Source organism: Bombina bombina, chromosome 9, assembly GCF_027579735.1.
Source record: "Bombina bombina isolate aBomBom1 chromosome 9, aBomBom1.pri, whole genome shotgun sequence".
In the NCBI taxonomy this organism is placed as follows: domain Eukaryota; kingdom Metazoa; phylum Chordata; class Amphibia; order Anura; family Bombinatoridae; genus Bombina; species Bombina bombina.
This window is the reverse complement of record NC_069507.1, coordinates 162,235,124-162,257,691: the sequence shown is the minus strand read 5'-3', so window position 1 is coordinate 162,257,691 and position 22,568 is coordinate 162,235,124. Positions and strand designations below refer to the sequence as shown.

General features: G+C 41.1%; 1 protein-coding gene across 2 annotated transcripts in view; it reads left to right on the top strand.

Annotated features, from left to right (window-relative positions):
* The window catches only part of SUFU (SUFU negative regulator of hedgehog signaling), a 145,230-nt gene that overhangs the window by 49,768 nt on the left and 72,894 nt on the right, over window positions 1-22,568 (top strand). The window contains exons 5-10 of one of the 2 annotated variants that reach the window (XM_053692467.1): window positions 13,853-13,938; window positions 14,293-14,365; window positions 18,586-18,739; window positions 19,649-19,760; window positions 21,516-21,650; window positions 21,933-22,071. In XM_053692467.1, coding sequence (XP_053548442.1) covers window positions 13,853-13,938; window positions 14,293-14,365; window positions 18,586-18,739; window positions 19,649-19,760; window positions 21,516-21,650; window positions 21,933-22,071 — 699 coding nt within the window. Of the gene's footprint in view, window positions 1-13,852; window positions 13,939-14,292; window positions 14,366-18,582; window positions 18,740-19,648; window positions 19,761-21,515; window positions 21,651-21,932; window positions 22,072-22,568 lie in introns of both variants that reach the window. The other variant, XM_053692466.1, reaches the window with a different exon arrangement.

Here is a 22,568-nt window from a genome sequence, read left to right as displayed (position 1 = left end):
CATATCTCAGGGATACCTTCTGGACTTCAAATCCTCTCCCCCAAGAGGGAGATTTCATCTGTCAAGGTTGTCAACAAACCTAACAAAGAAGGAAGCGTTTCTACGCTGCGTACAAGATCTTTTATTAATGGGAGTGATCCATCCAGTTCCGCGGTTGGAACAAGGACAAGGGTTTTACTCAAATCTGTTTGTAGTTCCCAAAAAGAGGGAACCTTCAGGCCAATCTTGGATTTAAAGATCCTAAACAAATTCCTAAGAGTTCCATCGTTCAAGATGGAAACTATTCGAACAATTTTGCCCATGATCCAAGAGGGTCAGTACTTGACCACAGTGGATTTAAAGGATGCTTACCTTCACATACCGATTCACAGAAGTCATTACCGGTATCTAAGGTTTGCCTTTTTAGACAGGCATTACCAGTTTGTAGCTCTTCCATTCGGACTGGCTACGGCTCCAAGAATCTTCACAAAGGTTCTGGGCACTCTTCTGGCGGTACTAAGACCGCAAGGAATTTCAGTAGCTCCGTACTTAGACGACATACTGATACAAGCTTCAAGCTTTCAAACTGCCAAATCTCATACAGAGATAGTACTGGCATTTCTAAGGTCGCATGGATGGAAAGTGAACGAAGAGAAAAGTTCTCTCTTTCCACTCACAAGAGTTCCCTTCCTGGGGACTCTGACAGATTCTGTAGAAATGAAGATTTACCTGACAGAGGACAGGTTAACAAAACTTCAAAATGCATGCCGTGTCCTTCATTCCATTCAAGAGACCAGAAATTCTCTTCTATGGTGGCTTTATCGGCCACATCTGTCCAGGGGAATGCCATTCAGCAGGCCAGACTGGTCAATTGTAACAACAGACGCCAGCCTACTAGGTTGGGGCGCTGTCTGGAATTCTCTGAAGGCTCAGGGACTATGGAATCAGGAGGAGAGTCTTCTTCCAATAAACATTCTGGAATTGAGAGCAGTCCTCAATGCTCTTCTGGCTTGGCCCCAGTTAGCAACTCGGGGGTTCATCAGGTTCCAGTCGGACAACATCACGACTGTAGCTTATATCAACCATCAGGGAGGGACAAGAAGCTCCCTAGCAATGATGGAAGTATCGAAGATAATTCGCTGGGCAGAGTCTCACTCTTGCCACCTGTCTGCAATCCACATCCCGGGAGTGGAGAACTGGGAGGCGGATTTCTTAAGTCGTCAGACTTTTCATCCGGGGGAGTGGGAACTTCATCCAGAGGTCTTTGCCCAAATACTTCCACGTTGGGGCAAACCAGAGATAGATCTCATGGCGTCTCGACAGAACGCCAAGCTTCCGCGCTACGGGTCCAGATCCAGGGATCCGGGAGCGGTCCTGATAGATGCCTTGACAGCACCATGGACCTTCAGGATGGCTTATGTGTTTCCACCTTTCCCGATGCTTCCTCGATTGATTGCCAGAATCAAACAGGAGAAAGCATCAGTGATTCTAATAGCGCCTGCATGGCCACGCAGGACTTGGTATACAGATCTGGTGGACATGTCATTCTGTCCACCTTGGTCGTTACCTCTGAAACAGGACCTTCTGATTCAGGGTCCTTTCAAACATCAAAATCTAACTTCTCTGAAGCTGACTGCTTGGAAATTGAACGCTTGATCTTATCAAAGCGTGGTTTTTCTGAGTCAGTTATTGATACCTTAATACAGGCTAGGAAGCCTGTCACCAGAAAGATTTACCATAAAATATGGCGTAAATACCTATATTGGTGCGAATCCAAAGGTTACTCTTGGAGTAAGGTTAGGATTCCTAGGATATTGTCTTTTCTACAAGAAGGTTTAGAAAAGGGGTTATCCGCTAGTTCCTTAAAGGGACAGATCTCAGCTCTGTCCATTCTGTTACACAAGCGTCTGTCAGAAGTTCCAGACGTTCAGGCTTTTTGTCAGGCTTTGGCCAGGATTAAACCTGTGTTTAAAGCTGTGGCTCCACCATGGAGTTTAAACCTTGTTCTTAACGTTTTACAGGGTGTTCCGTTTGAACCCCTTCATTCCATTGATATAAAGTTGTTATCTTGGAAAGTTCTATTTTTAATGGCTATTTCCTCGGCTCGAAGAGAATCTGAGTTATCAGCCTTACATTGTGATTCTCCTTATTTGATTTTTCACTCGGATAAGGTAGTTCTGCGTACTAAGCCTGGGTTCTTACCTAAGGTAGTCACTAACAGGAATATCAATCAGGGGATTGTTGTTCCATCCTTGTGCCCAAATCCTTCTTCGAGGAAGGAACGTCTTTTGCACAATCTGGATGTAGTTCGTGCCCTTAAATTTTATTTACAGGCAACTAAAGATTTTCGACAAACGTCTTCCCTGTTTGTCGTTTACTCTGGTCAGAGGAGAGGTCAAAAAGCTTCTGCTACCTCTCTCTCTTTTTGGCTTCGTAGCATAATTCGTTTAGCTTATGAGACTGCTGGACAGCAGCCTCCTGAAAGAATTACAGCTCATTCCACTAGAGCTGTGGCTTCCACTTGGGCCTTTAAGAATGAGGCCTCTGTTGAACAGATTTGCAAGGCTGCAACTTGGTCTTCGCTTCATACTTTTTCCAAATTTTCCAAATTTGACACTTTTGCTTCTTCGGAGGCTGTTTTTGGGAGAAAGGTTCTTCAGGCAGTGGTTCCTTCTGTATAAAGAGCCTGCCTATCCCTCCCGTCATCCGTGTACTTTTGCTTTGGTATTGGTATCCCACAAGTAATGATGACCCGTGGACTGATCACACTTAACAGAAGAAAACATAATTTATGCTTACCTGATAAATTCCTTTCTTCTGTTGTGTGATCAGTCCACGGCCCGCCCTGTTTTTTAAGGCAGGTAAATATTTTTTAAATTATACTCCAGTCACCACTACACCCTTGGCTTCTCCTTTCTCGTTGGTCCTTGGTCGAATGACTGGAGGTGACGTAGAGGGGAGGAGCTATATAGCAACTCTGCTGGGTGAATCCTCTTGCACTTCCTGTAGGGGAGCAGTTAATATCCCACAAGTAATGATGACCCGTGGACTGATCACACTACAGAAGAAAGGAATTTATCAGGTAAGCATAAATTATGTTTCTCCAACATAGGTGTGTCCGGTCCACGGCGTCATCCTTACTTGTGGGATATTCTCTTCCCCAACAGGAAATGGCAAAGAGCCCAGCAAAGCTGGTCACATGATCCCTCCTAGACTCCGCCTTCCCCAGTCATTCTCTTCACGGAGATGGCTTAGAGTTTTTTTAGTGTTTAACTGTAGTTTTTATTATTCAATCAAGAGTTTGTTATTTTAAAATAGTGCTGGTATGTACTATTTACTCTGAAACAGAAAAGAGATGAAGATTTCTGTTTGTAAGAGGAAAATGATTTTAGCAACCGTTACTAAAATCGATGGCTGTTTCCACACAGGACTGTTGAGAGGAATTAACTTCAGTTGGGGGAACAGTGAGCAGACTTTTGCTGCTTGAGGTATGACACATTCTAACAAGACGATGTAATGCTGGAAGCTGTCATTTTCCCTATGGGATCCGGTAAGCCATTTTTATTACAGAAAGAAAAAAAGGGCTTCACAAGGGCTTTTAAGACTGTAGACATTTTCTGGGCTAAATCGATTTATATATAAGCATTTTTTATACTCCATAGCCTTGAGGAATTATTTTAATCTTGGGAATTATGTAAAATAACCGGCAGGCACTGTATTGGACACCTTATTCTCTAGGGGCTTTCCCTAATCATAGGCAGAGTCTAATTTTCGCGCCTCTATTGCGCACTTGTTTTTGGGAAGCATGACATGCAGATGCATGTGTGAGGAGCTCTGATACATAGAAAAGACTTTCTGAAGGCGTCATTTGGTATCGTATTCCCCTTTGGGCTTGGTTGGGTCTCAGCAAAGCAGATACCAGGGACTGTAAAGGGGTTAAATATAAAAACGGCTCCGGTTCCGTTATTTTAAGGGTTAAAGCTTCCAAATTTGGTGTGCAATACTTTTAAGGCTTTAAGACACCGTGGTGAAATTTTGGTGAATTTTGAACAATTCCTTCATACTTTTTCACAATTGCAGTAATAAAGTGTGTTCAGTTTAAAAATTTAAAGTGACAGTAACGGTTTATTCTAAAACGTTTTTTGTACTTTGTTATCAAGTTTATGCCTGTTTAACATGTCTGAACTACCAGATAGACTGTGTTCTGAATGTGGGGAAGCCAAGGTTCCTTCTCATTTAAATAGATGTGATTTATGTGACACAAAATTTAGAGAAAATGATGCCCAAGATGATTCCTCAAGTGAGGGGAGTAAGCATGGTACTGCATCATCCCCTCCTTCGTCTACACCAGTCTTGCCCACACAGGAGGCCCCTAGTACATCTAGTGCGCCAATACTCCTTACTATGCAACAATTAACGGCTGTAATGGATAATTCTATCAAAAACATTTTAGCCAAAATGCCCACTTATCAGCGAAAGCGCGACTGCTCTGTTTTAGAAAATACTGAAGAGCATGAGGACGCTGATGATATTGGTTCTGAAGTGCCCCTACACCAGTCTGAGGGGGCCAGGGAGGTTTTGTCTGAGGGAGAAATTTCAGATTCAGGGAAAATTTCTCAACAAGCTGAACCTGATGTGATTACATTTAAATTTAAATTGGAACATCTCCACGCTCTGCTTAAGGAGGTGTTATCTACTCTGGATGATTGTGAGAATTTGGTCATTCCAGAGAAACTATGTAAAATGGACAAGTTCCTAGAGGTCCCGGGGCCCCCCGAAGCTTTTCCTATACCCAAGCGGGTGGCGGACATTGTAAATAAAGAATGGGAAAGGCCCCGGTATACCTTTCGTCCCTCCCCCCATATTTAAAAAATTGTTTCCTATGGTCGACCCCAGAAAGGACTTATGGCAGACAGTCCCCAAGGTCGAGGGGGCGGTTTCTACTCTAAACAAACGCACCACTATACCCATAGAAGATAGTTGTGCTTTCAAAGATCCTATGGATAAAAAATTAGAAGGTTTGCTTAAAAAGATGTTTGTTCAGCAAGGTTACCTTCTACAACCAATTTCATGCATTGTTCCTGTCACTACAGCAGCGTGTTTCTGGTTCGATGAACTAGAAAAGGCGCTCAATAATAATTCTTCTTCTTATGAGGAGATTATGGACAGAATTCATGCTCTCAAATTGGCTAATTCTTTCACCCTAGACGCCACCTTGCAATTGGCTAGGTTAGCGGCGAAAAATTCTGGTTTTGCTATTGTGGCGCGCAGAGCGCTTTGGCTAAAATCTTGGTCAGCGGATGCGTCTTCCAAGAACAAATTGCTTAACATTCCTTTCAAGGGGAAAACGCTGTTTGGCCCTGACTTGAAAGAGATTATCTCTGATATCACTGGGGGCAAGGGCCACGCCCTTCCTCAGGATAGGTCTTTCAAGGCCAAAAATAAACCTAATTTTCGTCCCTTTCGCAGAAACGGACCAGCCCCAAGTGCTACGTCCTCTAAGCAAGAGGGTAATACTTCTCAAGCCAAGCCAGCCTGGAGACCAATGCAAGGCTGGAACAAAGGAAAGCAGGCCAAGAAACCTGCCACTGCTACCAAGACAGCATGAGATGTTGGCCCCCGATCCGGGACCGGATCTGGTGGGGGGCAGACTCTCTCTCTTCGCTCAGGCTTGGGCAAGAGATGTTCTGGATCCTTGGGCACTAGAAATAGTCTCCCAAGGTTATCTTCTGGAATTCAAGGGGCTTCCCCCAAGGGGGAGGTTCCACAGGTCTCAATTGTCTTCAGACCACATAAAAAAACAGGCATTCTTACATTGTGTAGAAGACCTGTTAAAAATGGGAGTGATTCATCCTGTTCCATTAGGAGAACAAGGGATGGGGTTCTACTCCAATCTGTTCGTAGTTCCCAAAAAAGAGGGAACATTCAGACCAATCTTAGATCTCAAGATCCTAAACAAGTTTCTCAAGGTTCCATCGTTCAAAATGGAAACCATTCGAACAATTCTTCCTTCCATCCAGGAAGGTCAATTCATGACCACGGTGGATTTAAAGGATGCGTATCTACATATTCCTATCCACAAGGAACATCATCGGTTCCTAAGGTTCGCATTCCTGGACAAGCATTACCAGTTTGTGGCACTTCCGTTCGGATTAGCCACTGCTCCAAGAATTTTCACAAAGGTACTAGGGTCCCTTCTAGCGGTGCTAAGACCAAGGGGCATTGCAGTAGTACCTTACTTGGACGACATTCTGATTCAAGCGTCGTCCCTTCCTCAAGCAAAGGCTCACACGGACATTGTCCTGGCCTTTCTCAGATCTCACGGGTGGAAAGTGAACGTAGAAAAAAGTTCTCTATCTCCGTCAACAAGGGTTCCCTTCTTGGGAACAATAATAGACTCCTTAGAAATGAGGATTTTTCTGACAGAGGCCAGAAAATCAAAACTTCTAAACTCTTGTCAAATACTTCATTCTGTTCCTCTTCCTTCCATAGCGCAGTGCATGGAAGTAATAGGTTTGATGGTAGCGGCAATGGACATAGTTCCTTTTGCGCGAATTCATCTAAGACCATTACAACTGTGCATGCTCAGTCAGTGGAATGGGGACTATACAGACTTGTCTCCGACGATACAAGTAGATCAGAGGACCAGAGATTCACTCCGTTGGTGGCTGTCCCTGGACAACCTGTCACAGGGGATGAGCTTCCGCAGACCAGAGTGGGTCATTGTCACGACCGACGCCAGTCTGGTGGGCTGGGGCGCGGTCTGGGGACCCCTGAAAGCTCAGGGTCTTTGGTCTCGGGAAGAATCTCTTCTCCCGATAAATATTCTGGAACTGAGAGCGATATTCAATGCTCTCAAGGCTTGGCCTCAGCTAGCAAAGGCCAAGTTCATACGGTTTCAATCAGACAACATGACGACTGTTGCGTACATCAACCATCAGGGGGGAACAAGGAGTTCCCTGGCGATGGAAGAAGTGACCAAAATCATTCAATGGGCGGAGACTCACTCCTGCCACTTGTCTGCAATCCACATCCCAGGAGTGGAAAATTGGGAAGCGGATTTTCTGAGTCGTCAGACATTTCATCCGGGGGAGTGGGAACTCCATCCGGAAATCTTTGCCCAAATTACTCAATTGTGGGGCATTCCAGACATGGATCTGATGGCCTCTCGTCAGAACTTCAAGGTTCCTTGCTACGGGTCCAGATCCAGGGATCCCAAGGCGACTCTAGTAGATGCACTAGTAGCACCTTGGACCTTCAAACTAGCTTATGTATTCCCGCCGTTTCCTCTCATCCCCAGGCTGGTAGCCAGGATCAATCAGGAGAGGGCATCGGTGATCTTGATAGCTCCTGCGTGGCCACGCAGGACTTGGTATGCAGACCTGGTGAATATGTCATCGGCTCCACCATGGAAGCTACCTTTGAGACGAGACCTTCTTGTTCAAGGTCCGTTCGAACATCCGAATCTGGTCTCACTCCAACTGACTGCTTGGAGATTGAACGCTTGATCTTATCAAAGCGAGGGTTCTCAGATTCTGTCATTGATACTCTTGTTCAGGCCAGAAAGCCTGTAACTAGAAAAATTTACCACAAAATATGGAAAAAATATATCTGTTGGTGTGAATCTAAAGGATTCCCTTGGGACAAGGTAAAAATTCCTAAGATTCTATCCTTTCTTCAAGAAGGTTTGGAGAAAGGATTATCTGCAAGTTCCTTGAAGGGACAGATTTCTGCCTTGTCTGTGTTACTTCACAAAAAGCTGGCAGCTGTGCCAGATGTTCAAGCCTTTGTTCAGGCTCTGGTTAGAATCAAGCCTGTTTACAAACCTTTGACTCCTCCTTGGAGTCTCAATTTAGTTCTTTCAGTTCTTCAGGGGGTTCCGTTTGAACCCTTACATTCCGTTGATATTAAGTTATTATCTTGGAAAGTTTTGTTTTTGGTTGCAATTTCTTCTGCTAGAAGAGTTTCAGAATTATCTGCTCTGCAGTGTTCTCCTCCTTATCTGGTGTTCCATGCAGATAAGGTGGTTTTACGTACTAAACCTGGTTTTCTTCCGAAAGTTGTTTCTAACAAAAACATTAACCAGGAGATAGTCGTGCCTTCTTTGTGTCCGAATCCAGTTTCAAAGAAGGAACGTTTGTTGCACAATTTGGATGTTGTTCGTGCTCTAAAATTCTATTTAGAGGCTACAAAGGATTTTAGACAAACATCTTCCTTGTTTGTTGTTTATTCTGGTAAAAGGAGAGGTCAAAAAGCAACTTCTACCTCTCTCTCTTTTTGGATTAAAAGCATCATCAGATTGGCTTACGAGACTGCCGGACGGCAGCCTCCTGAAAGAATCACAGCTCATTCCACTAGGGCTGTGGCTTCCACATGGGCCTTCAAGAACGAGGCTTCTGTTGATCAGATATGTAAGGCAGCGACTTGGTCTTCACTGCACACTTTTACTAAATTTTACAAGTTTGATACTTTTGCTTCTTCTGAGGCTATTTTTGGGAGAAAGGTTTTGCAAGCCGTGGTGCCTTCCATCTAGGTGACCTGATTTGCTCCCTCCCTTCATCCGTGTCCTAAAGCTTTGGTATTGGTTCCCACAAGTAAGGATGACGCCGTGGACCGGACACACCTATGTTGGAGAAAACAGAATTTATGTTTACCTGATAAATTACTTTCTCCAACGGTGTGTCCGGTCCACGGCCCGCCCTGGTTTTTTAATCAGGTCTGATAATTTATTTTCTTTAACTACAGTCACCACGGTATCATATGGTTTCTCCTATGCAAATATTCCTCCTTTACGTCGGTCGAATGACTGGGGAAGGCGGAGCCTAGGAGGGATCATGTGACCAGCTTTGCTGGGCTCTTTGCCATTTCCTGTTGGGGAAGAGAATATCCCACAAGTAAGGATGACGCCGTGGACCGGACACACCGTTGGAGAAAGTAATTTATCAGGTAAACATAAATTCTGTTTTTTAGCGCTTTTTTGCGCAGTAAAAATTCAGTCACAGTCTTCCTGCTTCTTCCTCCTTGATCCAGGACGTCTCTAGAGAGCTCAGGGGTCTTCAAAATTCATTTTGAGGGAGGTAATCAGTCACAGCAGACCTGTGACAGTGTGTTTGACTGTGATAAAAACATTAATTGTTAAATTGATTATCCGTTTTGGGTATTAAGGGGTTAATCATCCATTTGCTAGTGGGTGCAATGCTTTGCTAACTTAATACATTTACTGTGAAAATTTGGTTGCTATAACTGATTTGGTTCATTGTTATTTCAACTGTGACAATTTTTTGTGCTTCTTAAAGGCGCAGTAGTGTTTTTTATATTGCTTGTAAACTTATTTGAAAGGATTTTCCAAGCTTGCTAGTCTCATTGCTAGTCTGTTTAAACATGTCTGACACAGATGAATCTGTTTGTTCACTATGTTTGAAGGCCAATGTGGAGCCCCATAGAAATATGTGTACTAAGTGTATTGATGTCACTTTGAATAAAAGTCAATCTTTATCTGTAAAGAAATTATCACCAGACAACGAGGGGGAAGTTATGCCGACTAACTCTCCTCACGTGTCAGTACCTTCGCCTCCCGCTCAGGAGGCGCGTGATATTGTGGCGCCAAGTACATCAGGGAGGCCCTTAGAAATCACTTTGCAAGACATGGCGGCTGTTATGACAGAGGTATTATCTAAATTGCCAGAATTAAGAGGCAAGCGCGATAGCTCTGGGTTAAGGACAGAGTGCGCTGATGATGTGAGAGCCATGTCCGATACTGCGTCACAATTTGCAGAACATGAGGACGGAGAGCTTCATTCTGTGGGTGAAGGATCTGATCCAGGGAGACCGGATTCAGAGATTTCTAATTTTAAATTTAAGCTTGAGAACCTCCGTGTATTGCTAGGGGAGGTATTAGCGGCTCTGAATGATTGTAACACGGTTGCAATTCCAGAGAAAATATGTAGGCTGGATAGATACTTTGCGGTACCGGTGTGTACTGACGTTTTTCCTATACCTAAAAGGCTTACAGAGATTATTAGCAAGGAGTGGGATAGACCCGGTGTGCCCTTTTCCCCTCCTCCGATATTTAGGAAAATGTTTCCAATAGACGCCACCACACGAGACTTATGGCAGACGGTCCCTAAGGTGGAGGGAGCAGTTTCTACTTTAGCTAAACGTACCACTATCCCGGTGGAGGATAGTTGTGCTTTTTCGGATCCAATGGATAAAAAATTAGAAGGTTACCTTTAGAAAATGTTTGTTCAACAAGGTTTTATCTTACAGCCCCTTGCATGCATTGTGCCTGTCACTGCTGCTGCGGCATTCTGGTTTGAGTCTCTGGAAGAGGCCATTCGCACAGCTCCATTGGATGAGATTATGGACAAGCTTAAAGCACTTAAGCTAGCTAATGCATTTGTTTCTGATGCCGTTGTACATTTAACCAAACTAACGGCTAAGAACTCCGGATTCGCCATCCAGGCGCGCAGAGCGCTATGGCTTAAATCCTGGTCAGCTGACGTGACTTCTAAATCTAAATTGCTTAATATTCCTTTCAAGGGGCAGACCTTATTCAGGCCCGGCTTGAAATATATTATTGCTGACATTACTGGAGGTAAGGGTCATACTCTTCCTCAGGACAGGGCCAAATCAAAGGCCAAACAGTCTAATTTGGCCTTTTTCAAAATTTTACAAATTTGACACTTTTGCTTCTTCGGAGGCTGTTTTTGGGAGAAAGGTTCTACAGGCAGTGGTTCCTTCTGTTTAAGTTCCTGCCTTGTCCCTCCCATCATCCGTGTACTTTAGCTTTGGTATTGGTATCCCATAAGTAATGGATGATCCGTGGACTGAATACACTTAACAAGAGAAAACATAATTTATGCTTACCTGATAAATTTATTTCTCTTGTAGTGTATTCAGTCCACGGCCCGCCCTGTCCTTTTCAGGCAGGTCTAAATTTTAATTAAACTACAGTCACCACTGCACCCTATGGTTTTTTCTTTCTCAGCTTGTTTCAGTCGAATGACTGGATATGGCAGTGAGGGGAGGAGCTATATAGCAGCTCTGCTGTGGGTGATCCTCTTGCAACTTCCTGTTGGGAAGGAGAATATCCCACAAGTAATGGATGATCCGTGGACTGGATACACTACAAGAGAAATAAATTTATCAGGTAAGCATAAATTATGTTTTTGACTTGAGTGTCCCTTTTTAAATATGGTTATAATCATGACAACATTAACACCTTCTGTGCATGCTTGTAGGTGCACCCCTGGAGATCATTGTCCTTTCTTTTGCACCACTTTGTAGCCTTTTAAAAAGGCCTCTTGGGGAAAAAAAATATTAAAAAAAACAAAAAAAAGGGTGAGCCCTGTAATTATGATGAAATTAAGCTCAAATGGAAACATTTCAGTACAAGAAATAAATACAGCACCTTGAACATTTTGCTTCAAATCCTTAGATTTGAACCAGGTTTAAAGGGAAAGGAAAGCCAACATTTTAACTTGCATGATTCAGATAGAGCATGTAATTTTAAGACTCTATTAAATTCACTTGTGTTTTTAAATGTGCTTCATTCTCTTGATATACCTTGTTGAAAAAAGAATATTCACATATCCTACAATAGTGGCAGCTAGCTGCTGATTGGTGCCTGCACACACTTTTCTCCTGTGATTGGCTAAATAGATGTGTTCAGCTAGCTGCCAGTAATGCAGTGCAGCTCCTTTAGCAAATAAGAGAATGAAGCAAATTTGAAAATAGAAGTAAATTTAAAAGTTGTTTAAAATTGTTTGTTTGTTTTATCCGAATCATGATGGAACATTTTTGGGTTTTCTGTCCCTTTAAGGAAAGGTTGAGGCTGATTACTTGGATGTTACAAATTTGTTGACAAGAAATATCGGTAATAACATTCAAGTGGATAGTTTGAACAATGATCGTCAAATTGTCATAGACCTATCCTTAAGAGAAATTGGATCGTTTCTAAAATTAGTTTTGCCTCAGTGAAAGATTTTCGAGAACCACCTCTTGCAAAGGAGAGCACAATTGGAAAGAGATTCGTTAGTGCTGATGTATCCGTAACCAAGTCGGGGGATAGTGAGGGTCAAACCTTTAAAGAATTGTATAATAAAAGTTGGTTATATTTCTGATCAATTATAATGTGTACATTTTCTAGATTTTATTACGGGTTAAATGTCAATTCATGTGAAAGATATGTCATTCATTCTGTCTTTTTTTTTTTTTCAAAATTGTTTTATTGAAAGATTTTGTGCATAAGTCACCAAATAATCATTAAACATGTATGTATACAGGTTTTCAACAAACAGTGACATACATCAGATACAGTAGTGTACATGTTGTCAAGTTTTTAAGAATAGTTCCATAGATCCTTTTTGCTATATCAGAACATTTAGCAATCACTAACGGTAAGTCACATTATCAACATGATTCAATAAGATATCCAGTAGGAGCGTATCCATTTATGTACTTTAGTAGTAATGCAAAGGATTCATCATAGTACATTCAGGTACATAAAATAAAGCATCGGTAAATTGTAAAAAATAGTGGACAGTAAAACATACTGACTTACATGAGAAACCAGGGTGAATTTCTATAGGATATATTTTCCGCTGCTTACAAAGTAAGCTCAAAGGTGTAGAGAAGTGGGGTAGGGAGTTGTGGGCAATGTTTAGTGAAATGGCTCAGTTTAAATGTTCCAGAGGGAAAAAATTACCCCTCAGTTCAGAAAAAGAAGTGAGGGTAAGGGGTTGGGGTGTGGGGGGCGGGGCCTATAAGGGTGCAGGGTTTAGACTTGGTATCTACTGAAGGGGGGTCTAAATGCGCCCCTATGGGGTATAGGTAAAAGGTAATATTATGGGTCATGGGGGCTTATCCCCCAAGGGCCAATATTATAGATAAAAGAACCATGAAACCATTGGCGTCTTGTGGGGTGGAGCCATATGGTAGGAAAATATTGTAAGGAGATGCACGGTCTATGCGTCAAGTTTTGACCATATAATATACTCTGGTAGCTATATCACTCCTCTGGGATTATAGCACCACTAAACCAATGCAGTAAAAGGTTATGTGTTATATCTCCCCTCAGGGATTGCTGTCACCACTGGACGGAGACGGAAAAGGTGTATTGGGTATTACCCACTCTCTCACAGAGTGGGAAAGGGTGAGGGGAGATACCTTTCTTTTATTCGCTATAAAGAGTCACTAGACCCAAACCATTAACTTAGCTAAGTAATAGGGAGATACTTGTGGCTAGTAGGACCATAATAGTAAGCAATATAGATCTCGTTGAAGACTAAGAGATTTTACCACCTAACATATAGGTGCATACTTGACCAAATTCCACATGGAGACACATAGTACATACACTTGAAAAATTGAAATATACACCCATATATGTCTACCACAGAGACACATATATACATACATATATCTACACAAGGCTATTAAGAATTGTATAATAAAAGTTGGTTATATTTCTGCTCATTTATAATGTGTACATTTTCTAGATTTTATTACAGGCTAAATGTCAATTCATGTGAAATATGTCATTCATTCTGTCTTATGTTAAATATTCTAATTTGTTAAATCCAGAAAAAAAACATCAGTTTAAATATATTAAAGGTACACTTTTTGAATGAATACATACCAACTTGTACAGAGAAGGGTTGCCTGGTATTTCAGGGCTGGACTGTCCTTGTTAGGCAGAATCAGACTGATATACATCATGAAGCACAATTGGGCTAAAAGAAGTTACTCCTAGTTGGTAACCGGCCAATAGAACAAGCCACTGTGCTGCTGTTTGTTCCTGGTAGATTGCTTGTCTTTTTCTATGTATTTACATACTAACCTGATGCTGTGGTTTGTATTTGTGTTATTTCAGATAGTTGGAGTATGCACTGAAGAGCTACATGCAGCACAGCAATGGAATGGACAGGGGATCTTAGAACTTCTACGAACAGTACCTGTGTAAGTCAACCACCTTCTCTGTATTGGTTTCTTTTGGTTTGGTGATCCATTAAAAAGAAATGGAATCGTTTACATGCAATCGTATATAATGAAATCCTGATAGGGATACAGTAACCAAAAGGAGTTGTTTAAAAAAAAATTGTAAAATGATATATAAACTTAATGAAGATTTACTAATTGGGCAAAAATGACAATAAAAATGGCATGAACATCTTGGCTCAGCCTTTTATTTTAAATGTTGACTTTGGAAAATGAAATGCTTAATATATCCTGTGTTCACAATTAATAAAGTTCTACTTTTACATGAACTCACTTAGGAGTTCTGTGTATAATATGTTTTATTTTTATTTTAAGCGCTGGAGGACCTTGGTTGATAACAGATATGCGAAGAGGAGAGACCATCTTTGAAATTGATCCACACTTGCAAGTATGTCTCATTGAGAACCACACGGAAACCAAATTTAATGCATGCTATTTATTCAAGATTATACATATTAAATAGTAGTTAAAGTAATTTTATAGCGTTTTGTTATAATATTCTTGATACATATTTTTGTTTTGTAGTCCATTATTTCTCTTGTAAGGTGTATCCAGTCCACGGATTCATCCTTTTACTTGTGGGATATTCTCCTTCCTAACAGGAAGTGGCAAAGAGAGCACACAGCAGAGCTGTCCATATAGCTCCCCCTCTAGCTCCACCCCCCAGTCATTCTCTTTGCCGGCTCTAAGCAATAGGGTCTCTCTCGGAAGGGTAAAGTGAATGTGTTGTTAGATTTGTAGTTTTTGTTCTACAAGCAAAAGTTTGTTATTTTTAAATGTTACCGGTTTGTACTATTTACTCTCCAGCAGAAAAGGGATGAAGATTTCTGCAGAGAGGAAAATGATTTTAGCATGTTGTAAGTAAAATCCACTGCTGTTCCCACACTGGACTGAGGAGTACAAGAAAACTTCAGTTGGGGGGAACGGTTTGCAGATTAAACTGCAATAAGGTATGTTCAGTCATTTATTTCTAGACAAGACTGTGATAATGCTAGAAAAGGACTGATAAGATCCCCATGAGGGAAGGGTAAGCTTTATTCAGAGACTAAGTATGGAAGGACAAGCTTACATTACAGGGCTAATTTATGCTGGTTGACACTTTTTTATGGGTTGACACTTTTTTTATGGCAAACGGTTTTTACTTATAAACATCGTTTTTGAGACACTTAGAAGGTCCTTTTGGGTTTCTTTCAGGGGTTGTTACTCACATGGCTAGTATTATAACTCCTAGGAGTGTTTCTTTAGGCCTCACAGCACTGGAGTAAGGTGGGAGGGGCCTAATTTCGCACCTCAGATGCGCAGTTAGATGGACTAGATCTTCAGGCTGTGTTCACATGGTGGCTCCTGCTACAATTTAAGGACCCATAAGAAGCTTTTTCCCCATAAATCCGACTCCTAAGGGAAGGTAGGGCCACAGCAGAGCTGTGGCAAGGTGCTAAATTTGTTTTAACCGGTCTGTTAGCTTACTATTGATCCGGTTTGGGCATTAAGGGGTTAATCGATTTTTTTGCTAGCTGTGCAATCTTACCAATGCTTTAGGTACATACTGTGAAAATTTCAGAAAGTTTGGTGCATTTTTCACTATTTTGGAAAATTGTGTGCCTTTTTTATTTCTTAAAGGCACAGTAACGTTTTTTTGCAAAGGGTGTTTTTGCTTGATTAATGTGATTTCTAAGCCTGTTTGTCTTACTATTAGTCTGTTAAACATGTCTGTCACCAAGGAAAATCCTTGTTCAATGTGTTTAGAAGCCATGGTGGAACCCCCTCTCAAAATGTGTCCCACGTGTACTGATATGTTTATACATTTTAAAGACCATATTGTTGCACTTAAAAATGTGGCCCAAGATGATTCTCAGACAGAAGGTAATGAGGTTAGCCCGTTGACCTCTCCCCAAGTGTCACAACCAGTTACGCCCGCTCAAGCGACGCCTAGCACCTCTAGCACGTCTAACTCTTTTACCTTACAAGATTTGGCGGCAGTTATGGATAATACCCTCTCAGTATTTTTATCTAAGCTGCCCGTGTTACCTGCAAAGCGTGATAGCTCTGTTTTAAGAACAGATTATGAGCATTCTGACGCTTTAGTAGCCGTATCCGATATACACTCACAACGCTTTGAAATGGGGGCGAGGGATGTGCTGTCTGAGGGAGAAGTTTCCAATTCGGGAAAGGTTGCTCCTCAGACAGACTCGGATACGTTGGCATTTAAATTTAAACTAGAACACCTCCGCTTATTACTCAGGGAGGTATTAGTTATTCTGGATGACTGTGACCCTTTGGTGGTCCCAGCGAAATTGTGTAAAATGGACAAGTACCTAGAAGTTCCTGTTTACACTGATGTGTTCCCGGTCCCTAAGAGGATTGCGGATATAGTAACTAGGGAGTGGGATAAACCAGGTATTCCGTTTGTTCCCCCTCCTGTTTTTAAGAAAATGTTCCCCATATCTGACACCACGCGGGACTCGTGGCAGACGGTCCCTAAGGTGGAGGGGGCTGTTTCTTCACTTGCTAAACGCACAACCATACCAATTGAGGACAGTTGTGCTTTTAAAGACCCTATGGATAAAAAATTAGAGGGTCTACTTAAGAATTTTTGTTCATGAAGGTTTTCTTCTCCAACCTATAGCGTGCATTGTTCCTGTAACTACTGCAGCTGCTTTCTGGTTCGAGGCGCTGGAAGATGCGCTCCAGACGGAGACCTCATATGAGGATATTATGGACAGAATTAAGGCTCTTAAGCTGGCTAATTCTTTTATCACAGATGCCGCTTTCCAACTAGCTAAGTTAGCGGCAAAGAATTCAGGTTTTGTCATTCTGGCGCGCAGGGCGCTATGGCTCAAGTCTTGGTCGGCCGATGTGTCGTCAAAATCCAAACTGCTGAACATCCCTTTCAAAGGAAAGACCCTTTTCGGGCCTGAATTGAAAGAGATTATCTCAGAAATCACTGGGGGAAAAGGCCATGCTCTCCCTCAGGACAAATCCTTTAATACAAAGAACAAACAAAATAATTTTCGTTCCTTTCGAAATTTCAGGAGCGGTCTCGCTTCATCCTCCCCTGCTGCGAAGCAAGAGGGTAACACTTCACAACCCAGGGCAGCCTGGAAACCTTACCAGGGCTGGAACAAGGGTAAACAGGCCAAGAAGCCTGCAGCTGCCCCCAAGACAGCATGAAGGGGTAGCCCCCGATCCGGGACCTGATCTAGTAGGGGGCAGACTCTCTCTCTTCGCTCAGGCCTGGGCAAGAGACGTACACGATCCCTGGGCCTTAGAGATTGTATCCCAGGGATATCTTCTAGAATTTAAGGACTCCCCTCCAAGGGGAAGGTTCCATATTTCTCGTCTGTCACAGACACGACAAAGAAAGAGGCGTTCTTACGCTGTGTAGAAGACCTACATACAATGGGAGTGATCCACCCAGTTCCAATTGCGGGGTTGGCTGGGGTTTTACTCAAACCTGTTTGTGGTTCCCAAAAAAGAAGGAGCTTTCAGACCAATCCTGGATCTCAAAATTCTGAACAAATTCCTCAGAGTCCCATCATTCAAGATGGAGACCATTCGGACAATCTTACCAATGATCCAGGAGGGTCAATATATGACTACCGTGGATCTAAAGGATGCATATTTACACATTCTTATCCACAAAGATCATCACCAGTTTCTCAGGTTCGTTTTTCTGGACAAGCATTATCAGTTTGTGGCTCTCCCTTTCGGGTTGGCCACTGCTCCCAGAATTTTCACAAAGGTGCTAGGGTCCCTCCTGGCGGTGCTAAGGCCGTGGGGCATAGCAGTGGCGCCTTATCTAGGCGACTGCTACCTCCTCTTTCCTTTTGGCTGAAAAGCATCATCCGTCTGGCCTATGAGACTGCTGGCCAGCAACCTCCTGAAACAATTACTGCTCATTCTACCAGAGCAGTGGCTTCCACATGGGCTTTTAAAAATGAGGCTTCTGTTGAACAGATTTGTAAGGCAGCGACTTGGTCTTCGCTGCATACCTTTTCCAAATTTTACAAATTCGATACTTTTGCTTCTTCGGAGGCTGTTTTTGGGAGAAAGGTTTTACAAGCAGTGGTGCCTTTCGTTTAAGGTACCTGTCTTGTTCCCTCCCTTCATCCGTGTCCTAAAGCTTTGGTATTGGTATCCCACAAGTAAAGGATGAATCCGTGGACTGGATACACCTTACAAGAGAAAACAGAATTTATGCTTACCTGATAAATTACTTTCTCTTGTGGTGTATCCAGTCCACGGCCCGCCCTGGCTATTAAGTCAGGTAGATATTTTTGTTTAAACTACAGTCACCACTGCACCCTATGGTTTCTCCTTTTTCTTCCTAACCTCCGGTCTAATGACTGGGGGGTGGAGCTAGAGGGGGAGCTATATGGACAGCTCTGCTGTGTGCTCTCTTTGCCACTTCCTGTTAAGAAGGAGAATATCCCAAAAGTAAAGGATGAATCTGTGGACTGGATACACCACAAGAGAAAGTAATTTATCAGGTAAGCATAAATTCTGTTCTTTTTATTTTTTATTATGAAAACTGTTTTGTGAATTGTTCAGCCTCTGATATAAATGGCTGCTGAGCCTCCTGTTTTGTTTTTTTCTTCTTTTAAGCAGGAGAGGGTCGATAAAGGCATTGAGACAGAGGGGTCCAATCTTAGTGGTGTAAGTGCTAAATGTGCATGGGATGACTTAAGTCGCCCTCCAGAGGATGAAGATGACAGTAGGAGTATATGTATTGGCACCCAGCCTCGAAGATTGTCTGGCAAAGGTTTGTATTCTGATAAAACCGCAAAATGTTTTTAGTACTTTTATACATTTGTTTCATGTAATTATGAAACCGAATACTGTACGACGCAACTCCTCCTTTTTTTTTTTTCCCAGAAGAATATCCCTGTACTTTTCATGAACTAGAGGATATTGACCCTACTGTTAAATATTTCCTCCTGCTTGATCTGGCCCAAAATTAACCTTATCCTCTGGGCTTCTGCCAAAACGCTCAAAATTCTTAAAGGGACGTTAAACACTAAATAAATGCTAAATAGAATGATGCATTCAAAGACAAGATTAGTATGAGAAAAACATGTAGATATATTTTTTTTTTAAGTTTCATTAGCTTTTTTAAATATTGGTAAAATAAGTGTAAAGTTTTAGTGTCTATAAAACGGTGGGAGATGCCATGTTGTAACTTGGGTTACCTTCTCTGTTGTGGACAATAAGAGACTGTTATAAATAATGGCTGTGTGGAATATAACAGTGTTGAGCACTTCCATTTCTAACAAAATAAAAAAGCTCACAATTTCAGAATGGAATTACATGAAAAGGGGACAAAATAAATAATAAAAGTATATTGCAAAGTGTGTGTATGTATGTATATGTGTGTGTATGTGTATATATGTATATGTGTATATATATATATATATATATATATATATATATATATATATATATATATATAATGTGTGTATGTGTGTGTATATGTGTATATATATATATATATATATATATATATATATATATATATATATATATGATTTATCATTTTATATTACTATTTCAAAGTGTTTAATGTCCCTTTTTTTTTAAACTTTTTTTTTTTTTTTACTCTCTATAATTATTCTATTGTTGGGCAAATGTGTTATACAAAGTTAGAACAATAGATGTTTAATTACAATTGCAGATACAGAGCAAATCAGAGAAGCTTTGCGAAGGGGCCTTGAAATCCACAGTAAGCCAATTCTACCTCCAATAAATGTACAACGACAGAATGGCATGAATCACGATCGAACACCGTACGTACATATATATTTTATATATATATAGCTCAAGATCAATGATTTTAAATGTTTTTGATTATTGAAATTGATTATAATTAACTTTTCACATTTATATAAATGCAAATTGTACTTTAACATTTATGGTGTGGAACTGTATATAGTTCTACCAGAGATACTGGTTTTTTTTTTCTTCCTAGCAACCATATTCTAGTGTTCTATGGATATTGGAATGTGAAAGTGGTGTATTCATTCCAATAAGCCTCTTCTGTTTCAGTGGTTTAAATCTTAATCATATATTAAGAGTAATAACAATATTAATATATTAAATCTAGGGAGATTTTGTTGCTACCATTTTCTTTTGGTTTTGCTTCACACCTGACAAACAAATTGGAGTGCTGCAGCACATGTACAGGGAGATTCTCTTTGAAATAATCTGGTTTTATTTCAAACTAGCATAAAGGGACACAAAACACAAAGGGCTAGATTACAAGTGGCGCCCTAATGTTTGCACAAGTCTTGCTAGCACGTATATTACAAGTTGAAAGTAAATGGCTGTGCTCAAGCGCAAACAAAAGACCTTAAGACCTAAAGTAAAGTGTTAGAGTTTAAAAAAAACAAGAAAATAGAGAGATGCACTCAAATGAGACAGAACAAAAGCTAGAAAAACTTCTGTGCTTGTCCACATGGCCAGTGCCTCTCGGGGTCCAGTCTTTTTTTAGCACATTATGCCTTTCACAGAGAAAAAAATATCCTGTAGCTTTCAGTCTGACCCTGCCCTATGACAGCCCAGCGCCAAAATACCAGGCAATTCTTCTCTGAACAAGAGAAAAAAAAACAAACCCCAGACGTACGTTTCAGCCTCCCTTGGGCCTCGTCAGTGAGGTGCAGTTGCATCTCTCTAGGGCATATGTGCAAGGAGTCCACGTCTTTTTTCACCTTTTTACTCTTAGGAAGACCCAAGAGTAATTTGCATAAAAACAAGGAAATAGAGAAACGCACTCAACTAACACAGAACGAAAGCTAGAAAAACTTCTGTGCTTGTCCACAAGGCCAGTGCCACTCAGGGTGCAGTTTTTCTAGCTTTTGTTCTGTCTCAGTTGAGTGCATCTCTCTATTTTCTAGAGTTTAAAAAAACACATTAAAATTAATGATTATACTTCTATATTTGCTTTCTGATATAGTTCTTAGCGTGTTGCACTTTCACAAGAACAAATCCAGCTCCGAAAGCTGCCGTATGCAGCTTGTGGCCACCATCTTCGGCATTCATTTAAAACTAGTCATGCATTTATGCTTTTCGGCAACTTTACAATTTACTTCTATTTTCTAATTTTGGTTAATTTTATTGGTATCCTTTTGTTAAAGGAACAGCAATGCACTATTGGTATCTAGCTGAGCCAGTGATGAGTAGCAAAAATGTGGAACCACCAATCAGCAGTTAGCACACAGTAGTGTATTGCTGCTCTTTCAATAAAGGATACCAGTAGATTGAAGAAAATTGTAAAGTTCTTTAGAATTGCATGCTCATTCTGCATCCCTAAAGAAAATAATTGGGCTTGAGGTCTCCTTATAAGATGTTTTAAATGTTATAACTCCTAAAATATAGCAGTTTCCTCTTTTTGCATATTTTTGTTTTGATAGGTTTCAACATAGATACAAATCAGGGTTTTGTTTGTACTTTTTGTTTGTTGGTTTATTGCATAACTGGAATTATGTACTTTATTGTTCATGCTTCCTTTTTTCTAACATTTCTTTTTTTTTCTCTATATAAAGCAGTCGGAAAGATAGTTTAGACAGTGAAAGTTCTTCAGCCATTATTCCACATGAGTTAATACGCACAAGACAACTAGAAAGTGTTCACCTCAAGTTTAACCAGGAATCTGGAACACTGATTCCACTATGTTTAAGGTGAGTGTGTGTTTTATTTGACATGTATTAATCTATTCTCTGTTAGTTTATGTACAGTGCTTCTTCCTTTTTTTTTTTTTTTTTGTTGTAAAGCTTTACTTTTAAGACCAGTGCAGTTTCTACATAAAAATAAGCTTGGATCTAGTATTGTTTTATGTTTTTTTGTTTTAATTAAAGTTTCTAATTCAATTAAGAGTAAGATATCTCAAAATGCAGTGCAGTTCGGTTTATGAAGTGGGTTCAGTTTAATCTTCATTTTTTTTTTTAATTCCCAATTTCCAGAGGTAGACTGTTACATGGTCGGCACTTTACATACAAGAGTATTACCGGGGATACAGCAATCACATTTGTGTCCTCTGGAGTGGAAGGTGCATTTGCTACAGAGGAACATCCATATGCAGCACATGGTCCTTGGCTTCAAGTAAGTGATAGAAAAAAAAATATTTGAGATTGGTCACTTGTCCTGTGTTTTCTTTCCATAAGGCAGGGAGAGTCCACAACTTCATTCCTTACTGTTGGGAAATACAATAACTCGCCACCAGGAGGAGGCAAAGACACCCCAGCCAAAGACTTAAATATCCCTCCCTCTTCCCCCTATCCCCCAGTCATTCTTTGACTTTCGTCACTAGAGGAGGATGGCAGAGAAATGTCAGAAGATTCAGATAGTCCTTAACAGGTATGTTCTCTTCAAGAAAGGACTGGAGTTTTAAGTAATCATATAAACCTCTCAGTGAGTGTATTGATGAAAGTTAGTCTGGAGATATAGGGAAAGTTTTTCTGCGAAGCCATCCAGACTGTCTAACAGCTCCTGAGCAATCGGTGTTAACAAGTTACACTGCTTGCTTTTCCACACTCAGGTCCCTGTCAGAGCATCACTACAAGGCTGTCACACTTGAGAGGCTGTATCTGTTCAACAGC